The sequence below is a fragment of the Grampus griseus genome, assembly GCF_964374135.1.
Source record: "Grampus griseus genome assembly, chromosome: 13".
In the NCBI taxonomy this organism is placed as follows: domain Eukaryota; kingdom Metazoa; phylum Chordata; class Mammalia; order Artiodactyla; family Delphinidae; genus Grampus; species Grampus griseus.
The window spans coordinates 56,043,921-56,064,581 of NC_139007.1; the positions used below are offsets into that span (position 1 = coordinate 56,043,921).

Below are 20,661 nucleotides of genomic sequence, written 5' to 3' on the forward strand. Positions count from 1 at the left end.
CAAATATATTTTATGAGGAGCTTTTATTTAGACTCATCATGTCAAATAGTTATATTACTAGAAGTTTAAATTCACTTAATTCTGAATACTGGATGGTTATAGGGAAAAGAGAGCATCAAGTTAGAAATCAAAAGTTTTGGATCCCGTGATAAATTCTCCTGGAAATTAGCATATGACTTTGAGCAAGAAAAATTATGCCCGCCCCCACCAGCTCATAGGATTTTGTGAAAATGTGATAGAATTATGCATAAAAGCACTCTAAAAATGTAAAGAGCTAGTCAAATCTGATATATTGTTATTGCTTAATTTTTTTCTGAAAATGCATTGATTTCTGACAGTGAGTGTGTTTTATTTTACTTCTGTCAGCCTTAACTGAGGCATGAGTATATTCAAGAATTTGAAATCTATTTTATAAATAGTTTTAAAGTGTCAGAAGCCTTATCAAGAACCTTTGACATGACTTATGGTAAACTAATTTAGGATCAGTAAACAATTGGTATGGTTTTCTTTCAATCATTGTAGTCCCACATGGGTGGGAAACCTAGAGCTTCTAGTTAAGGGTCACTTTCTCTGTAGATGATGAGGTAGTTAAAGAATGCCAGTTTTAAAAGAAAACATACGTGCATTCCAGAGGTTTGTCAAAATCCAGTCCTCCGTTTTATGTCTGAAAACAATAGCAAATCACGGCATGAGGAGGAAAAAACAATTGTTTCTTTCCATTTTTACGTGTGCCTCTTCTCCTCACTGCAGTCATACTCCCGCCAAGAAAATCACCCTTGGTGAGCTCCCTTTGGGTCATGGGTGGCAAACCACAGGCTGCTGTCTGAAAGACGGGTCCCCTCTCACAGACCATAGACTGGGTGTAACTTGCTTCTGCTGCTCGTGGCAGCCACCAGAACCCCTTAACGTGAAATCTTTTATCTGAGTAAGATTTGTGAACTCAAGATACGCCAGACCAGACTTTTCCCCACTTACCTCACCAGATTCATTTAAATGTTCCACTGAGTTGAAATTTTTTAAATGATAGAACTACTTGGTTCTAATAGCTTGCTACTATCAAAAAATAAAAATTATTAAATCTTTAAAAACAAACAACCCAAACAAAAAATGGGCAGAAGACCTAAATAGACGTTTCTCCAAAGAAGACATACAGATGGTCAATAGGCACATGAAAAGAGGCTCAACATCGCTAACTATTAGAGTAATGTAAATCAAAACCACAATGAGGTATCACCTCACACTGGTCAGAATGACGGTCATCAAAAAGTGTACAAATAATAAATGCTGGAGAGGGTACACTGTTGGTGGGAATCTAAATTAGTGCATCCACTATGGAAAACAGTATGGAGGTTCCTTACAACACTAAAAATAGAGCTACCATGTGATCCAGCAATCCCACTCTTGGGCATATATCCAGAAAAGATGAAAACTCTTAATTGGAAAAGATATGTGCACCCCAATGTTCATAGCAGCACTGTTTACAATAGCCAAGACATAGAAACAACCCAAGTGCCCATCAATAGAAGACTGTTTAAGAAAATGTGGTATATATATATAAACAGAATATTACTCAGTCACAAAAAGAATAAGATAATGTCATTTGCAGGAACATGAATGGACCTAGAGAATATCATACTAAGTGAAGTAAGTCAGACAAATAATATATGCTATCACTTATATGTGGAAGCCAAAAAATAATACAAATGAATCTGTATACAGTAGAGGTCCCCAGCATCTGGGCCATGTACCGGTAGTGGTCCACGGCCTGTTAGGGACCAGGCCACACAGCAGGAGGTGAGCAGCGAGGGAAGCTTCATCTGCCGCTCCCCATTGCTCGCATTACCACCTGAACTATTCCCTCCGCCACCGGTCCATAGAAAAATTGTCTTCCACGAAATTGGTCCCTGGTGCCAAAAAGGGTGGGGATCGCTGATATACAGAACAGAAACAGACTCACAGACATAGAAAACAAACTACGGTTACCGAAGGGGAAAGGGAGTGGGAGAGGGATAAACTAGGAATACGGGATTAATAGATACAAACTACTATACATAAAATAGGTAAGCAACAAGGATTTACTAAATAACACAGGAAACTCTATTCAATATCTTGTAATAACCTATCATGGAAAATAATTAAAAATATATATATATATATAAAACTGAATCACTTGCTGTGCACCCAAAACTAACACAATCTTGTAAATCAACTATACTTCAGTTAAAAATAAATAAATAAAAGAAATATTAACTATTTACAGGACTACTATGAGTTAAGCCAAAGGGAGATTATTTAAAAAAATAGTACGCACGATCGGATCTGCACAAAAGTTAAGAAAGTATTCCAAAGTCATACAAGTGTCAGGAGCAAAATGAGCTCAGTGTGTAATTTGTAGTTCTCTCTTTAATTCATTTAGCCATCAAGCAAACCTCTACTGAATTGTCCTGTCATATATAATAGAAAATAAATCTATTTAGGGAAAACATAGTGAGAGAAAGAGTAGTTGGGGGCATTTCCTTTGAAACAGCAGAGGAGCAGAGGTCACAGAATTCAAACAGTTGATGGCTCTGCAGAGAGCCCATGTGTCACTTCTGAGGTAACGGTCCATGCGCGAAGGCTGTCTCTCACAAGGCAAAGAAGTATGGCCAGAGTCGAACAGGTTGTTGAAGGCTAAAGCTAGCACGTAATTACTCTGCTAGCTCCTGACTTGGTGTTCAACTCCGTGACTTCAGACACCCAGGATGGAAATATGTACAAAGAGAGAGGTAAACTTTGGAACATGCCAGAAGATATGAAATGGCAAGGTTGTTTTGGTTTGTTTCGTTTTATTATAAATTTAGGTGGAATATGCATGCTTGATCTCATCTGAAAGCTTTTCTGAGGGTTCTGTCTGTGTAAACAGTGTAACCCTGAGTACACGTGGGCAGCAGCCTGCACACACACACACATCCACGCCCATGACAGAAGTACTGGACAGAGGAACCCCATCACCACCACCACCACTACCACAGCTTCCACTACCACATACTGAGTTTTCCAAAATCTCTAACAGATTTCTCTGGGTTGCTTCAAATTCATCAGGATTTGGCTAGAGAGAAAGTATGTGAGACTGTATTTTTCCAGGCCCAGGGAATCCCTCAGGAGCAGCTATACAGTCCCACTTGTTACTGATGATCAGGGACCCAGAACAGTCAAAAATCAGTTAATAGCATGTCACAGGGATACTGTTTTCCGTTGGACTGTGTTCACGTCTGCAGAAATAGCAATGTCATTTTATCCTGGATTGGCCAGATCCTACTCTCCGTCTGTGAGACGAGAATGACTAGCCTGTACCCTTTTGTCACAGCAACATTGGAAGAAGAGAAATGAAAATATGCTGCTAATGACTTTGTGTATATGCTTCTTCCTTGTCGCCGTTGTTTCCCAATGACATCAACATAGCTTTAGCCCGACGTGCCATTTGGACCGAAGTCTTGGCTTGATCTGTGATGAATGCCCTGTCGGGTACACAGGACCACACTGTGAGAGGTAAGCACGTACTACACTGTCTTCCAATGTGATTTCCACCTTGGGAGTTATAAAAACCACAGGCATTATCATCCTTCTCACTATCCCAGAAAAGCCGCCACGCTCAGGTGAAATAAAGTTTCTCACCACACTTGTCAAACAAATGCGGTATATTTTTATAGTTTATTTATTCTCTAGAAATTGCTCTATAAATCTCCATTCACTCAGAGAGTGTTTGATTAATGTTTTAATCTTAAAGGTTAAGCATTAACCTGCAGTCTTTCTAGAAAGTATTGTTCAAGTGGAAAGTCATACACTTTAAGATTTATCTTACTGTCTACGTTGGCAACATTTATTTTTCATAATTAGCTTTTTGTCCTTAAAATGTAGCTTAAATGTGTGTAGTTCATAGTTCAGCAAGTGGTCCGTAATTTACCTTAAATATATTTGAAAATCGAAACAAAATGTAATTTATTATCATGATCTATATTCTCCTCTAATTACTTCTAAGCCAGTATTTTAATTCCCGTTGATTTTACTAGTTTGTTCTGCAGTGGAGCCAGGGATGTTATTTTATGTAATTTGTGTGATTATTTTTCCTCCTAAAATCTTTTGGAGGAAAAGGTTCTTCTGTATTTCAGTCTCACTGAAAATGGTACAAAATTCTCCCATAATGTCATTGACAAACACAACAGCATCTTCTGGGTGTAGCACTGAAAATAGTCCCTTTCGTTTCCATCACTAGAAGGTGGGTGGGGGTCAAGGTAGGGGGAGAGGCAGAGAAAGTAACCTGCTTTCACCCAGCATCACCAAGGCTAATGCCACAGAGGGCTATTTCTGCCTATCCTTTCCTGTCCCCTCGACAGCCATCAACCCTATTTCAACAAGGCTGTATAAAGTTAATGAAGGAAGAGCCAATCACCCAGAGAGAATTTAGCCAGCAGCTAGCAGTCTGTGGACACAGTGCCCGTGACAGCTCCTAGCGGCAGCAAGTACTGTTTGTAAGTATGGCAGCATCTGTAAATTAGTAATGGAGGAACAGAACTGAAATAAGGAGGGTTTATTTGCAGTTGAGAAACTAGAAGTCATTGATTGTGTTTTTTTTAAAAAAAGGACACATGCATATTACTTACTGTAATAGGAGAACATATCATTGCCAAGACAGATTTACATCAAATGCTTAATCCCTCTGGCTCACTACAGGCAACCTTTTTTTTTAGCAACTGGAAAATGACAGCTGCTCTGTCATACAAGGCCATTAAATCCATTTATCTAGGGGGACTTAGTTTCTGATGTATTTATACCGCTTTGCTCCATGATATGTATTTTCTGTGTACGTTAGACAATGGTTTCTGAACCATCTACAATTTAAAATCCTACATTTTATTTAAGAAACATTTGTTTGGCAACTACCATGTGCTGTGCATGGGGCTAGACATAGGCTATAAACAGATGTATCCTACCATCCTTGCCCTCAAGCAGCTCACATTTTTAATGTGGGTGAGAATATTTGAACATATTCTGGAAAACATTCTGGTCTGAATAATAAAATTCACCTAGGAAAGGAATACCTGACAAAAAGGATGATTTCCTGTCTAAAACCTTTATTAATATGATCAAAAAGAAGAGAGAAACATGCCTCAAATGCATATCTTACCTCTCATTCAAGTTTTTCAGTCAAAAATAACTTTAATCCATTATTATATGGAAGATGTGATATTATATTTTTCTAGCCAGAATACAGATTAGGGTTTTACAGGAATATTTAGAGTCTATCATTTCTTTGTGTTTGTAGGAGCTAAGGAGTCCATTAGATGGATCCAAAATATTAGGAGAAGCATTTTTGGGGATGTGCAGGCTGAAGTAGACCGGGGTGTGAGGGAGAATAAGGGTCAGGGAAGGAAGGAGATATGGGTTGGACTGAAAATCCTGTAATCAAAACTATTCTGTGAGTGATTGGTGTAATCAGTTCTGCATATCATCTACACAAAATAAGCATTGAAAAACTGAAGCTGTGTTTTCCAAGTTATAGATGTTCTTGGAATAGAGTTCTATGATCACTTACATTTGGGAAGCATCTATTAGCATGTGAAAGGTTCTGACCAGTCCTGGAGTGAAAAAAATCTCTTCAACTTGTTTAACTCATCATTTTCTAATCTTACGTGATCATAAATTCCCTACTTTTATTATATAGCAAGAATGCATCTCAGACTCAGATAGACGGGAATTATAACTTTATATTTTTATCTCAGTTTAATTTCTACTTTGAGATCAAATTCTTTATATGTAGGAGCTGTGAGGGCTTGGACACATAATGTCAGTCAAGTACACTTTAAACTTACCCAGTGTTATATGTCAATTATGTTCCAGTTTTTAAATTTTTTTCTCTTCTCCCCACTTTCCACCTCTAGCTTTGGTTAGAACCAAAGTTCTAACAAGCTTACTTATAGCTGACTTTTTTGGGTAGTGCACATATAGTAGAGCCAACCTGTTCTGAGTAATTCATCCAAATGCATTTCTGCTGACCTCTTCCTGTTTCCTGTCCTCCTGATTACCGTTGCCCTCAGGTCTAATAACTCTCCCCACTACTGTCCTACCACTCGTGGGCACACAGGACACATACTGCTGTCTTCTTTCCAAACTGGGATCCACCAACATGCCTACTCTCATCATTTCTCCTCCATCTGCCTTTCTAACTCCATCCCATTTCCTGTTTGGGGATGAATTGCAGGAGGAGATGCCACATTCATAGAAACGGTGACCTTTAAAGGCAAAGTCCAAAAGATTCCTTTGTTTCTGCTTTCCTTCCTGTCAGATCCCTTGACTCAGTCAAGCAGCACAGATGGTCTTGCTGCTTAAATTGAGGGAATGGAGAAAAATTGTGAACAAGAGGACGGCAAAACAAGATATGACAAAATATGGACTGATAGTCTGTCACACATAGGACACTGGTTACAGTTTTCAGAAACTTTTGCTTGGGGCCAAAGTGCTCATCCCTTGAGACAGTACTGCTTTCCTCTGACTAGGGACTGTTTCAAACAAAATGAAAAGAAGAGAACCAGGGGTGAGGGAACTGGGTATTCATCATGGCACTTTGCTAAGATTCTAGGATATTATCTGGACAAGAAGAGAAAAATATAGAAAAACAAGGAGACAATATTTTGAAGGGCAAAAAGGGATGAGTGCCAGAGCATCAAGTGAAATTAAAAAGAACATGGAGAAAAAAAAGTGAGCTAAATGCTGATGACATCTGCTCTACTGGGTACTAAGCTACTTTCTGAATAAGTTTGTAGCCTCAGCAACATATCACACTTCATGGAGACAGATATTTTAAGAGACTGTGACAAGTTCATCCAATGAGATCCATAGGGCCACAAGAAACTTAATGAGCTATGTGGACCCCTTAAACCCTGTCCCCTCCTGAGCTGGGCAGTTTTTTATGTCCTCCCTAAGTAAGGAGAGAGAAGTCAAAGGTAACTTTAATTTCTCAATTGCCACAGAGAATGCAGAAGGTATTTGGATTCAATTGCTTTGTATTTGGAAAATTTACCTACAGTTTTATCCACGTGATTTATATTCAGTGTCAGAGAAGCCCCTTTTTGTTTTTTTTTTTTATTTCAATTCCAAAATCCAATTTCGATATTCTCTGCTTCAGAAACATCTTGACTCTGAACCAAGTCTAATTGTCATCTGATCACTATGATGGTGAGAATTTCTACTCGTGGCTGAGACTCCTTGATCCCTGGGTCCTGTATGCAGAGCATGGGGTTACAGAAATTAGAGATGAGAGACAGTTATGCTTACTCAGTAGTGCCATTAGGAAAATTGTGACTGGAAGTGAGGTTTCAAAAGGCTGCTCATCTGTGGTTGTGCAGTGCGTACACTGCACAAAAGTACTCAACCAAGGGGGAGACTGGGGGCTCGAATCCAGTGTGCCCACTTCTTGCCAATACACTAGTGCCCTCTTCTTGCCAATACACTAGTGCCCTCTTCTTGCCAATACACTAGCTGTGCTGTGCTTGGGTGCCCAGCCACGTCTAGTCTTCTGTTCATTTTTCTGCATCTGCCCAGAGAGAATCTTTTTTTTTAATTTGCCGAAAGGCACCATATAAGCAGGCACAATTCCTCAGTCTTCAGCTGATTCAGTCAAGTGGGAGGTAGTAAGAATACAGTGCAGTTCCACAACCATTCCCATTTAAACTCCAGCCACCCTCCCCTGTGCCTTTGCCAATACTGCTTCCTCTGCCTGGAAGACTGCAGCCCTTCCCCCACCTCTGCCTGAGACCAACTCTGCTACGCTCTTAAAATTCAGCTCTGTCATCCTGAAAGGGTCCTTGATGAATCCTAGCTCGAGTTGGTTGCCCTTTTCTATACTTCTTTAACAGTTTTTGCATATCTCTAGTAGTTCACTGCTACATTTTTAACTATAGATGACCCTAGAAAAACATGGGAGTTAGGGGCACCGACCCCTGTGTGGTTGAAAACAGTTGGCCCTCTGTATCCACAGTGTGGTATCCGCACATTAAACCAACCTCGGACCACGTAGTACTATAGTACTTATTGACAAAAATCTGTGTAGAAGTGGACTCACGCAGTTCAAACCCATGTTGTTCAAGGTTTAACTCTATATCTTTCTTCTCCATGGACTGTAGTATAAAGGCTGTTCCTTATTTATATTAGTATCATGTGCAAGTGCTCAGTAGATGTTTAAGGAAGAGTGGGAGGGGAAAAAAAGCAAGAGCTTTTCTAACTTGCTTAGAGAGACTGAAGCATTGTTTTCAGTCTATAGATAGGAAGAACGTAGACCAAAGATTTTAGCCAAAAGTTGAAAAATGATGGAGCAGAATGAAATAGAGAAAAGTCTCACCAATTTCCTTTCTTCTTTTCATTATTGCTTCTCTCCACTGCCATTTCCTCTCTCTCTCTCTCTCCCTCCCTCCCTCCCTCTCAGTCTTACTCTCACTTAGATAGATAGATAGACACATATATATATACCTTCCTTTAATATTGTTCCTAAGTCATCTTACGTAACTGCATGTGTTGTCTACATTTAAAGAATCTCTTTCTAAAATATTGCAATTCGATTTGAAAAAAAGTTAGCAAATGTGCAAAGGAACAGGGACTTTGTCATGTTAAGGTCCATCTCTAGCAAAAAAAAATCCAATTAACTCTCTGTTTACAAATGTCTTCCTTTTGCCTTTCATATGAAAATGAGAGGACTTTAGATTTCAACTAACAATTTGTTCTGGTAGAGTGAAAATCTGAGAAGCTGGAAAGGTCTAAAGGACTGTGATTTACACTAATGTTAATTAGATGAATCCAACTTGATCAGACTATAAAACACTATTATTAATACAAGTTATATGATTAGCGGTATTGTATTCACTGACCCTAGAATTACCTTTTAATTTCTATTGATGGGACTTCCCTGGTGGTCCAGCGGTAAAGAATCTGCCTTACAATGCAGACGATGGGGATTCGCTCCCTGGTCAGGGAACCAAGATCCCACATGCCCCAGGGCAACTAAGCCCACGTGCCACAACTACTGAGCTTGCGTGCCTCAGCTAGAGCCCATGTGCCACAAACTACAGAACCCCCGCACTCTGGAGCCTGTGTGCCACAACTAGAGAAGAGAAAACCTGCACGCCACAACTAGAGAGAAACCCGCACACCACAACGAAGAGCCCGCACGCCTCAGTGAAGATCCCATGTGCCGCAACTAAGACCCGATGCAGCCAAAAATAAAACAATTAAAAAATATATAAATAATAAACTAATTAAAAAATTTCTATTGAAACATTTCTGTAAGTCTCTAAGAATACTGTTCTATGTATAGAAACACACACACACCTGCACACCCCTAATAAAATCTGAATGCTTACTTTCAGTGAAGTGCTGTATGAATGATGTATCATATATATTTAGTAAGTCTCCTTACATGTCCTACAACAAAAAGTAAAAGACAGATGCCTCTTCAGTTATTCTATTTAATTGTAATTATTTTCTCGTGGATTGAGTTGTTTTTTTAAATTATTGTGTGGGAGAATTTGGGACTTAATTGCTATCTATGTTAAAAAAAAAAATTACAAGATCTTGTTATATAGCGCCATCTCTCCTGAGGGCAGTAAGTCATTTTGAGGAAAGTGAACTGAAAATAATGGGGGTTTGTTATCTGTGATAATGATCATTGTATATTGTTATTCTGGTGGAGCAAAGTCACTCTCTTAATGGTAAACAAAATGAGATGTGAATATATGTGGGTGTGATCATGAGCTCTGAATATCAAGTAAGGCAAGGAGAATCGGATTAAAATTCAAAAGGATTTTCTTCTTATCATTATTGACTACCACTCCTGAAGGGATTGTGGAGGAATTTTATGCACTAAAATATTAGTTCATTTTTACAACAGAGAATTAATAATTAATATTTGTGGGTGGCAGTATTCTTCCAAGCAATATTTATACAATGACTTTCACAATTTATAAAAGATTTTGTTAAAATTAAAACTAGTAATCTCATTAAAAATTATGATAAAAGGTTAATTCTACAAGATTATTATGGTACCTATAAATGTTCTAGAAAACTTAGACTAATCAATGTATCTTACCAAATTAATGACTTTGCCCCACAATCATGATATTATTAAAGTATCCTTATATGATGTACTGTATTTAAACCATTTCTCTTTCTAGAGTAGAGAGCATTTTTCTCTACGTATCTGTAAGTAGATGAGCATAAACATAATGTACTTTTGAGATATATTCCCCTTCAATTTTGACCCTTGCCGTAAAGGACTTTCTATTTTGCTAAGATGGCACAGAAAACAGAGCTAGCCTGACCATAAGACTTCAGATGTACTGTTTCATTTCTCCTTTGGCAAGTGGAGCTTAATATGAAGCATAAGCAAATGTAACTGAAAGAGAAAACAGAGTAGAATATAAATAAGTACTTCCTATAAAGGTGTATCTGTGCATCTGTAACATTAAGTAGCATTGTAAAACATAACGGTGTGGTTAAAGGGAAATTTGATACTATAATTGAAAAAAATCTCTCCCATGCCTCACAAATAAATGAACTTTTGTTTTTCCAATAATATGTACAATAGTGTTTAGTCCTTTAAAAAAAAAAAAAAGAACTGGAGTTTGCTAATAAGAGTTCTGGGCACCATTAAGCCTCGCCTTATGTCATGTTACCATAATATGCAGCAGGCCTGCTACTCAGTAAAGACTCTTCAGTGGAAACCTGCCTCCATATGGATGTGCAAATGTATAAAAGCCTATTAGTAAGGCAGACGTACGGCCCTCACACAAATGATGAGGCTCTTTCGATTTTCTATTTAATAAACTCTGAATTCTCACTACTGAGTTGCCTTGTGAGGCTGCTTCCCCACAACAAGCTCTTGCTGCAGCAACAGAAACGTGTAAACCTTACATATGTGTACAGGAAACAACCAGCTGCGTACATATGTGTTGTCCTGCAAAGGCTTTCCAGCGTGGACCTGGATCCTGCCGCAGTGCCAGTGGCAGGTTTCTTATTATGCTTTGGTCTCGTCTTCAGTGCCAGTGACAAGTTTTTTTTTTTTTTTCTGGCTGAAATCTAATTACTAGTGGGGCTGGCAGGGTTTCATCTTGTATCTACACTGCAGTAACAGAAAAACATTCTTTTAATCACCTTGCATTTGAGAAAAGGAGCGCTTAAAGGGAAAGCATATCCTGGGAGAGGGATAGAATGAAAAAATATATAAACATTGCCCCCAAAGGGTTTCATGAGTTCCTGCCAAATACTCACTGATGCAACTTTTCACCTTAGGTGTGCAGAAGGCTATTTTGGACAACCTTCTCTACCTGGAGGATCGTGTCAGCCATGCCAGTGCAATGACAACCTTGACTTCTCCATCCCTGGCAGCTGTGACAGCTTGTCTGGCTCCTGTCTGATATGTAAGCCAGGTACAACAGGCCGGTACTGTGAGCTTTGTGCTGATGGATATTTTGGAGACGCAGTTGATGCAAAGAACTGTCAGCGTAAGTCCTGAACTATTGATGCCCCTGACAAAATTGATGCATTGCACCTCAAAGTAACTGATGAGTTCTTGAGTGGGGATTGGAGGGTAGCAAATTATGTGTAATACATGTAAGATAGATAGATACACAGCCTATACACAGAGTCTGAATATTCTAATACATTTCTTTGTGCTAATAGATTAAATCCTTTCAAAACTGCTGCATTGTTGAAGTATCATTTTTCAAATGATACACATATCTCTGTTTCCACATGGGATGAAGATTTTTAAATAAGTTTCTGTCTGTGACAGGAAAGAAGAATTTGAAAATTAGGTAGCCCCTATTTATCCTTATTGTTTATTACATTTCTAGCCATTTTCTTGAAATAAATTTATCAGTCCGTATTATTTCATTAGTACCTGTCAGTAGGTATTAATCTGTTATGCTTTCATATGTAAACTTTACATTCTAGCATTTCACAGCAGGTGTAAAATTCTGCCAATATTCTTACACACTGGCATTTGTAACTGTTGAGGTATTAACCTTAGGACTACTCACAGAGTGCTATTTCTGTGTTTTACTTCCACAAATTAGCTATTGTAGGACTTCATCCATATTAGTCAGTACATTCCTACCCTCATCTTGATCTCTTCAGCTGTATTTTTTGGTGTTGCATAGAATTTACAAATGATTTATATTAGTGGTAATATATCATGCAAGAGAGATTTCATTGTGGAGAATTAAATGGAACGAGCATCCTTGTTAGTCCACGTTACTGCTGGACACTGCCATCATCAACTTCACCTGCTGTGATAATCTTTAGGCAGAGCAGGTTATGATACCAGTTTAATATTCACTTCTGCAGACTTCGTTATCTAAGAAGGGACTCTTCCAATCATTCAGTTGGGTCCCAGGACCTGCAACAATACAGAAACCACTGGAAATGTTGTGCCTGTTAGTATCTCTGCTGTAAACACCAAAGACCTGCTAGTCCCGTCCCCCATTTCAATAAGAAATGTGTCTTTCTCCTCACAAGTTTGGAAGATAAGTGCCAGCTTTTTGTCATTTAAAAATGACAATTTATTGAATCAAAAACAAACCACTCTCTGGGACAGTCTGCAGCTATTAATATCACGTGTAAATTGTCAATTGTTTTTAAAGCAAAATTTCCAACAGGCTCAGAAGCGCCTTTAAACACTGTGGGTTTATGGCATCTGTGTAAAACCATAAGGAACTTAAGAAATTCTCCAGTTCAAACTCATCATCTAGGGTCTACACTTTCTACCTGTGTGATGCTGGGCAAGACGTTTGACCTCACTGAGATTCAGTTTCCTCATTTACATAAAGGGTCCTAATTTTCAATGAGGATTAAAGGATCTAGCATGTGAGAGTATCTAGTGAGCTGCCTGGGGCATGGGCTACTCACACATGGTAGCTCCTTTGGTAGAGATGCTCACTAATTCTGAGGCTGTGTTACTCGCTGAATGACCTCATTTTCTATCTTCCAATAACCCCCTCCATAAAGTTGAAGAGACAGTTCCACTCTTTTTATTGTGGTAAATTCAGGATCTGTGGCATGAAGTCTTAACACATAGAAGAATATGGTATAAAAACATTTTTGAACCATCACCAATTTTTATATCACTTGCCATGAAGTATAGACACAATAATGTTTTTAATGCTCTTTAGCATATAAAAATACCAAAACACATTTATTTTCTATTTTTAACTTTTCATAGATATAATAGCTCTTCTATGCATAGTTAGTAAACCTTTACAAAAAGAAAATTCATAATAAACTATTATTTTAGTTGCCTCTGGATCTGTTCATGAAAAGTACACCACTACTAAGAAATATATTTTGCTTTTTAAATTTATATACATATTTCTATGTCATACATTTCATTTAAAAATGCCACTTAAAAATTCTATATTGCTTTTGTTTTTTGTTTTGTTTTGTTTTGTTTTTGCATTATGCGGGCCTCTCACTCTTGTGGCCTCTCCCGCTGCGGAGCACAGGCTCCGGACGCGCAGGCTCAGCGGCCATGGCTCACGGGCCCAGCCGCTCCGCGGCACGTGGGATCTTCCCGGACCAGGGCACGAACCCGTGTCCCCTGCATTGGCAGGCGGACTCTCAACCACTGCACCACCAGGGAAGCCCAGCTTTTGTTATTTTTAAGATGACTTTTTAGTAAATTTAATCTTGTATTCCCCACTCTAAGAAAAAGTGGCTTTTAATTTATAAATTATTTGAGATTTTTAAAATCGACGTATCATATATATATATGAAATATATAAAGAAATTAAAAGTATATATAACAATTCTAGTAGCCAAATGAAATGGATATTTAAAGAAAATATTTTCTTCAACCTCTTCTCACACACCAGCTATAGACTATCCGTAGGCTATTACCTGAGTAAGATAACTGGCTGGGACAAGTTTTTAAATGGCCACCCAACAAGTATCAAGTTAGCAGACACTGAAGACCAAACTATTGGAAGAAAAATCAAGCAGTTTTTAGGAAAGCAGTAAAACTAAGTAGTGCTTCCAGCCCCAGGAACAGAAAAATAGTGCAGGGTGATGGAGTAGCTATTTATAATGTATTTATAAGTTGTGCTCAAATCAAAGTATTCAGAGACATGAAATATTGTACAAAATTTACAAAAACCATCTACGAATAGTCTAAATTCCCATGTCATCTCCCCCTCACATTTTTACTCTTGTATCAATGCAATTGTATGTACCATTAAAAATACACTTGTGGAGTACAGAGTGAACCATTAATTACTGTTCTATTTGTGAAAAAGCTTCTTAATTTTTAGGCTGATTTATTATATGTTTCAGAATAACATCAGACAACTTTGTAACATAAAAATGACAAAAGGTTACTTAAACCAAATACATTTTCTATCTTTGGAGATAGTATATAATATATACTATCATAGTAATAAGGTTTATAGTATATAAACTGAGGATAGTATATATCTTCCTCAGTTTAAAAATTATAATGCTGTACTCCTAATACACTTGAAAAAGTTGTTTTTATCTTATATACATTTTATTGAATATGTTTGACATATAACATTGTGTAAATTTAAGGTGTACAATGTGTTACTTTAATAAATTTAGATATTGTAACATGGTTGCCATTGTAGCAATATTTATCCTGTTACATAATTTGTAGTACAATATTGTCTATATTCATTATACTGTGCATTAGATCACTATAGCTTATTAACTACTTGTTGCAATTTTTTACCCTAAACAGCAATAATTTTATCCCCCCATTCTCCATCCTATGGCAACGATCATTTTACTGTTTTTTTTAATGAGTTTGACTTATTTAGATTCCGCATATAAGTGATATCATACAGTACTTGTCTTTCCTTTTTTTTTAATTTATTTTTATTTTTGGCTGCATTGGGTCTTCGTTGCTGTGCGAGGGCTTTCTCTAGTTGCGGCAAGCGGGGGCCACTCTTCATCGCGGTGCGCAGGCCTCTCGCTGTCGTGGACTCTCTTGTGTGGAGCACAGGCTCCAGATGCACAGGCTCAGTAGTTGTGCCTCAAGGGCCTAGTTGCTCCGCGGCATGTGGGATCTTCCCAGACCAGGGCTCGAACCTGTGTCCCCTGCATTAGCAGGCAGATTCTCAACCACTGCGCCACCAGGGAAGCCCAGTACTGGTCTTTCTATATCTGACTTATCTCACTTAGCATAGTATGCTCAAGGTCCATCCAAATGGCAGGATACCCTCTTTCCTCATGGCTGAGTAATATTCCATTGTGTATGTACATCACATCTTTTTATCCATTCACCCACTGATGGGCAGTTAGGATGTTTCCATATCTTGGCTATTGTGAATAATGCTGCAGTAAACATGGGAGTGCATATATCTCTTCAAAACACTGTTTTCATTTATTTTGGGTATATATCCAGAAATGGGATTGCTGGATGGTATGGTGGATCTATTTTTAACATTTTGAGGAAAATCCATATTGTTTTCCATAGTGGTTGGACCAGTTTACACTCCCACCAACAGTGTATAAGCGTTCCCTTTTCATCACATTCCCACCACCACTTGTTGTCTCTTGTCTTCTTGATGGCAGCCATTTTAACAGGTGTGAGGTGATATCTCATTGTGGTTTTGATTTGCATTCCCCTGATGAGTAGTGATGTTGAGCATCTTTTCATGTGCTTGTTGGCCACTTTGATATCCTCTTTAGAAAAATGTCTACTTGGTTCTACGTTCTTACATACTTTTCTAATCTTAAAGGTATGTATATATTTCCCCTCAAGCTCATTTTTTGAGCTTAACACAAAAACTGGCATATTGTAAATAATCATTAAATTGGAAAAAATTAATTAATTTTGCTTCCTTAATTTTAGAATTAATATTATGCCATGGGTGCTATTCATTTTGATAATTTCTCAAAATTATTTCAGCTCTAGAGTCAGTATGCATTACTTATATTGAGATTATATTTTAGGTGCTACCTCAGTGTATCTATGAAGAAGCAAAACAGCTGGAGGACGGGTGGAAAGAACCTTTTACCCGAAGTCAACTATATCACCTACTAATCATGTGGCCTTGTTTGAGTTATGGCTACGTGGAAATTCAGTGTCTTCATTCTCAGAATTTGAACACTAATGGTGATATTAGTATTTTCACAGCATATGAATGTGCCAGGAACTGTGCTGTTGCTTTACATAAATATCTCTACAGCTTATAAAGTGGGTGTAAACATCAAATAATATAATGCTTAACAGAATCCCTAGCAATCAGAAAACATTCTGTTCTAAAACTTTGTGGCCAGTGTTACCACCTGGGGGATATTACTATTTAACAAACCCATGAAGACTATTAGAACATTTTTCCCAATCACAGATCTCTCTTCTCTTTGCAGCTTGCCTCTGTAATGCCAACGGCTCCTTCTCTGAGGTTTGCCATGCTCAGACGGGACAGTGTGAATGCAAACGTAACGTGCAGGGGCGGCAGTGTGATGAATGTAAGGTAAGAAGTAGGAGCTGACCATGATTACTTCTTCCTTCAAACTTCTAATTGGCTTTCACTCATGTACTCCTGAGCATATTGAAAGACAAGTTCAGGAATACCTCATTGTACATATAAAATTACTGTGATCGTTGAAATTTTTTTTCAAAATAGAACAAAATTTACCATACACTAGCATTTGACCCTCAACCTATATTTCCCTGGTAGTAAATTTGTGTAATATTTACTGTAATTCAGATGCTTCTGAAACAGCATACAAATTTAATCCCAGTCTATGGCGAGTCATGTATTCTTTCTTTTGCTTTTATGTTTTTGGCAGAAAAAAAAAAGTGTCACACCCTTTGCTCTTATCAAACACTTTGTACTAGTTCCATCAGTTAAAAGTTCCAGTGAGCACTCTACTCAACAAAAGTTTTCAGTAGAGAAGTAAATCAAAATATTTTTTTTAGATACCATTTTGCTAAAATGAAACAAAAATCAAAATATGTTGCTCTCTGTTCCTGCACGTATTGCCCTGCCTTCAGTATGGTGAGCACCTGAGATTCCTCCATAAGAGGACATGGATTTGCACTGTCTCCTTCACATATATATGTAATATTTTGGTGATAAACACTGTTAAGCAGAACCAAGCATTTCTCAGGTGCCAAACCGGCCGTCTGTAGGAAGTTTGGAAATATCATTTGCTTCTATCTCTTGAATAATATTATGTGCTCTTTTTTTGTTGTTTTTGTTTTATTTTTCTGTTGGCCTTTAAAGCCCACTATGTGGTGGGACCCAGAGACGCGATTCTGTGTGTCCTGTGGCTGCAATCCCATTGGCTCTGTGACACCACAGTGTGATATCACAGGAAGATGTGTCTGTAAATCAGGCTTCGTAGGGAAACATTGCACCCTCAGCAGGCAGGTGCACCGACAGAAGGAGCAGCCACAGAGAGCGCAGCCAGTGCTGGGGTCTCCCCAGAGGTGGGGTGTCAGCAGCTCCAGTGGATGTCCTCGGGGAGCCTATCGACCCCCAGCTCCGGTAATCTCAGAGGCGCTGCATGCCTCGTGCCTCAGCATGTTGTGTTCCATGTGCTGCTGCTGACCTGCTCTGGTGCCATTTTACCAAATAAAGGTTGCTAAGTGTGCAAATTGCAAATGCGAAAACATTAGACAATTCCTGATTGAAGTCTTGCCTTTTAAAAATAGCTATCAATATCTTTTTTTATCAATATCTTTTTTAAAGCCTATTCAGGTTCATATGTTCATAAAAGTTTCAATTGATCATGGATATGTAGAAAACAAAGAAAAATTTATTAGTAGGAACCTATAATCTTAGAATATAATAAAAAAAATTAATAAATATAATAAAAACTATAATAAAAACTTATTAGTAGGAACCTATAATCTTAGAAGGGGAAGGAACCTCGGGCATCATTTGGAGCAAATGAAGGGAACACACAAATGAATAAATGAAGGGAAATCTAGCAAAGAAAGTGAGATCTAGCCAAGAAAATCTAGCCCATTGATCTGACATTGGGCTGACCTTTCATCATAATTAATGATTTTGTTACATTTCCACATTACAATTTTGTTCACGTATACAACAAACACAAGAAACGCACTTTCACACACTATAAATGTACAACATACACAAAGTAAGTTAGCATGTCTTCTACTACAAAAGTTTGGTCCCCCTTCTCACAGGGCAAAACAAAACAAATGTTGGGAGGAAGGAAGTTAGGAAGGGAGAGGGGAGAAAGGAAGAGAGGAGGAAGGAGGGAAGAATAGGTCCAAGGCCAAGTTGCAAAGTACCAGGAGACAGGACTTGCCAGTGTAGAATCAGAGCTCAGGAGAACTAAGGGTAGGGTATAGAAAAGGGAGATGGAGTAGGAGGAAGGCGGGGAGGAAGCAGAACAAATTTATGGTTTTATTTCTTGGCTCTTTATTGACATTTAAAAAAAACTACTTTTGATATCAGACTGCCTCAGATCAAATCCCAACTCCAACACTGCCTGTAAAACTGTAAGAGAGTTTCTTAAATCTTTCTGTAATTCAGCTTTTTCATCTATAGTAGGACCTACTTCATAGGGTTTGTGTTGGCTCAGATCCTCCAAGAAGCAAATGCCAAGAGATTTACTGGGGGAAAACTCCAGTGAAGGATGATGGAGGAGGGAGCAGTATGCAGGGAGCCTTCTACTGAAATGCGGGTCTGACCATGTGAAAGGAGAGAGGGAAGGAAATATTGAGTAGGAAAGTCTCATTGGGTGCATTCTGCCCAAATCTCAAGTTCTTAGCCTGGCCAGTAGGGAGTGCCCCAGCAAAATTTGCCCATTGGAGGAATCTTGGATTGGGCAGAAAGATTCTAGTACTTCAGTGTACCAGTCATTGACTTGGAGAAGCGTGACTTGCTGTGAGCTCCTCCACTAGATCCAAGAGTGGAAGCTGGGGCTTGTCAATCAGCGACACTCCCACTGCAGGCTCTCTTGCAGGGAGATCTATCCAGGCACCTCCATGGCTGTTTCCAGGTGTCATGAGAAGAGTGCATAAGACACACATCTGAAGAGTTCTCAGTAAATGTTAGGTATTATTACTGTTATTATTACTATTGTTATTAAATGAAGAAAGCTTTAAAAGAGATTATGTTTTTCAGAAATAAATGCATACATTTAAAGTGAAAGAAAAGGACAATAAATGATCAGTATGTCTCCAAAATATAAACTTAATGGAATTTTAACCCTGATACATGCCCTTTTCCTACATATGCTACAGCACTGATGTATGATGGAGTGGTGTTTTGTCCTGAGACCATTTTTCCTTTGAGGCAGTATATGTGAGAGTTAAGAGCACAGCCTCTGAAGCCAGTCTAGTTGATTTGGCTGACTCCGCAATTGGTTAGCTGGTAACCAAATTACTTGACCTTTCTATGCCTCAGTTTCACCACTCTGTAAAAAGTTATTGCTAGTAACTATCTTCCAGGATTGCCTTGAGATTTTGAATGAATTCATATTTTAAAGGGCTTTAGAACAGTGCTTGGTACATAGCAAGTACAATACGTAAGTGATAGTTTTTATTATTACCCCAAATGAGAATAATTTATGGGAGCTCATCAAACTCTCCACTGAGACTAGGCAGGCACTTTCTTCCATATATGTTTTACCTCATTAATCTCAATTACTGACTAAGAATATTTGTTCCTTGAAGTTGTTTACTACAGGGTTTTCCCTGGTCTGTGAAATAAATTTTTGATCACCAATTTATTAAAATTTTATTACTGAAATTTTGTAGTATTTGTTTTGGTATAACCTAGGCTTTAAAATTACATTAGTTAAATATTAGAAAAGTATGATAGGGACATTACTTCTCATATATTTCTTCATATAATCAACTTTGGAATTTTTAAAATAACTAATAATTTGAAAGTTTATTTAATATTTTATTGATTTATGCATTAAAGATAGATAGATACGCTAAGTAAAGCAAACTTAGGAAATAAAGATGAATGTAAAGTACTATCTCTACAATTCACATTCTAAGTCAAGAAAATTTAGGAAATAAGGACAAATGCGAAGTACAACTTTTTTTAAACTTTTAATATATAATCTAGTCTTTTATTTCTATGTATATATGTTTCTATCAGTGTGTGTCTGAATGGTATGTGTATCTTTACGGATATGTAATTAGAATTATAGTGTGTACATAATTTTGTATTCTGCTTTTTAAAATTTTACTTAACGCTATATTCTACGTATATTCATATCATTAAAACTGCTTCAAAACAGGATTTTAATGATTGCATATATTTCATGACATGAATGTATCACAATTTAATTTATTCAACTTTTTCTCTAATATTGAACATTTAAGTGCCTCTACAGTTACTCACTATGATAAATAATATTGTAATGGGCATGCTTGTACTTTAACCATTTTCTTAATTTCTGATTACATATTAGAAGGATACATTGAATTGCTTTTTATGAATAAAAATACTATATGTTTTCATTTTTTCTTATAACTTAATTTAACTTCAAAATCAAGTGTTAGGTCATTTGTTAGAAGTGATGCACACTTCCGTCTTTAATTATATAGTGAAAGCTGAAATAGAACTAGAAATAAAAATAAAGTCAGCAGGAAATATAAAGATTAAAATGATTATCAAACGT

The 20,661-nt window shown here is 37.7% G+C and overlaps 1 protein-coding gene across 1 annotated transcript in view; it reads left to right on the forward strand.

The window, feature by feature from the left end:
• The window catches only part of LAMA2 (laminin subunit alpha 2), a 606,716-nt gene that overhangs the window by 376,411 nt on the left and 209,644 nt on the right, over positions 1-20,661 (forward strand). The window contains exons 18-20 of the mRNA XM_082668794.1: positions 3,442-3,528; positions 11,317-11,528; positions 16,411-16,517. Coding sequence (XP_082524920.1) covers positions 3,442-3,528; positions 11,317-11,528; positions 16,411-16,517 — 406 coding nt within the window. The remainder of the gene's footprint in view (positions 1-3,441; positions 3,529-11,316; positions 11,529-16,410; positions 16,518-20,661) is intronic.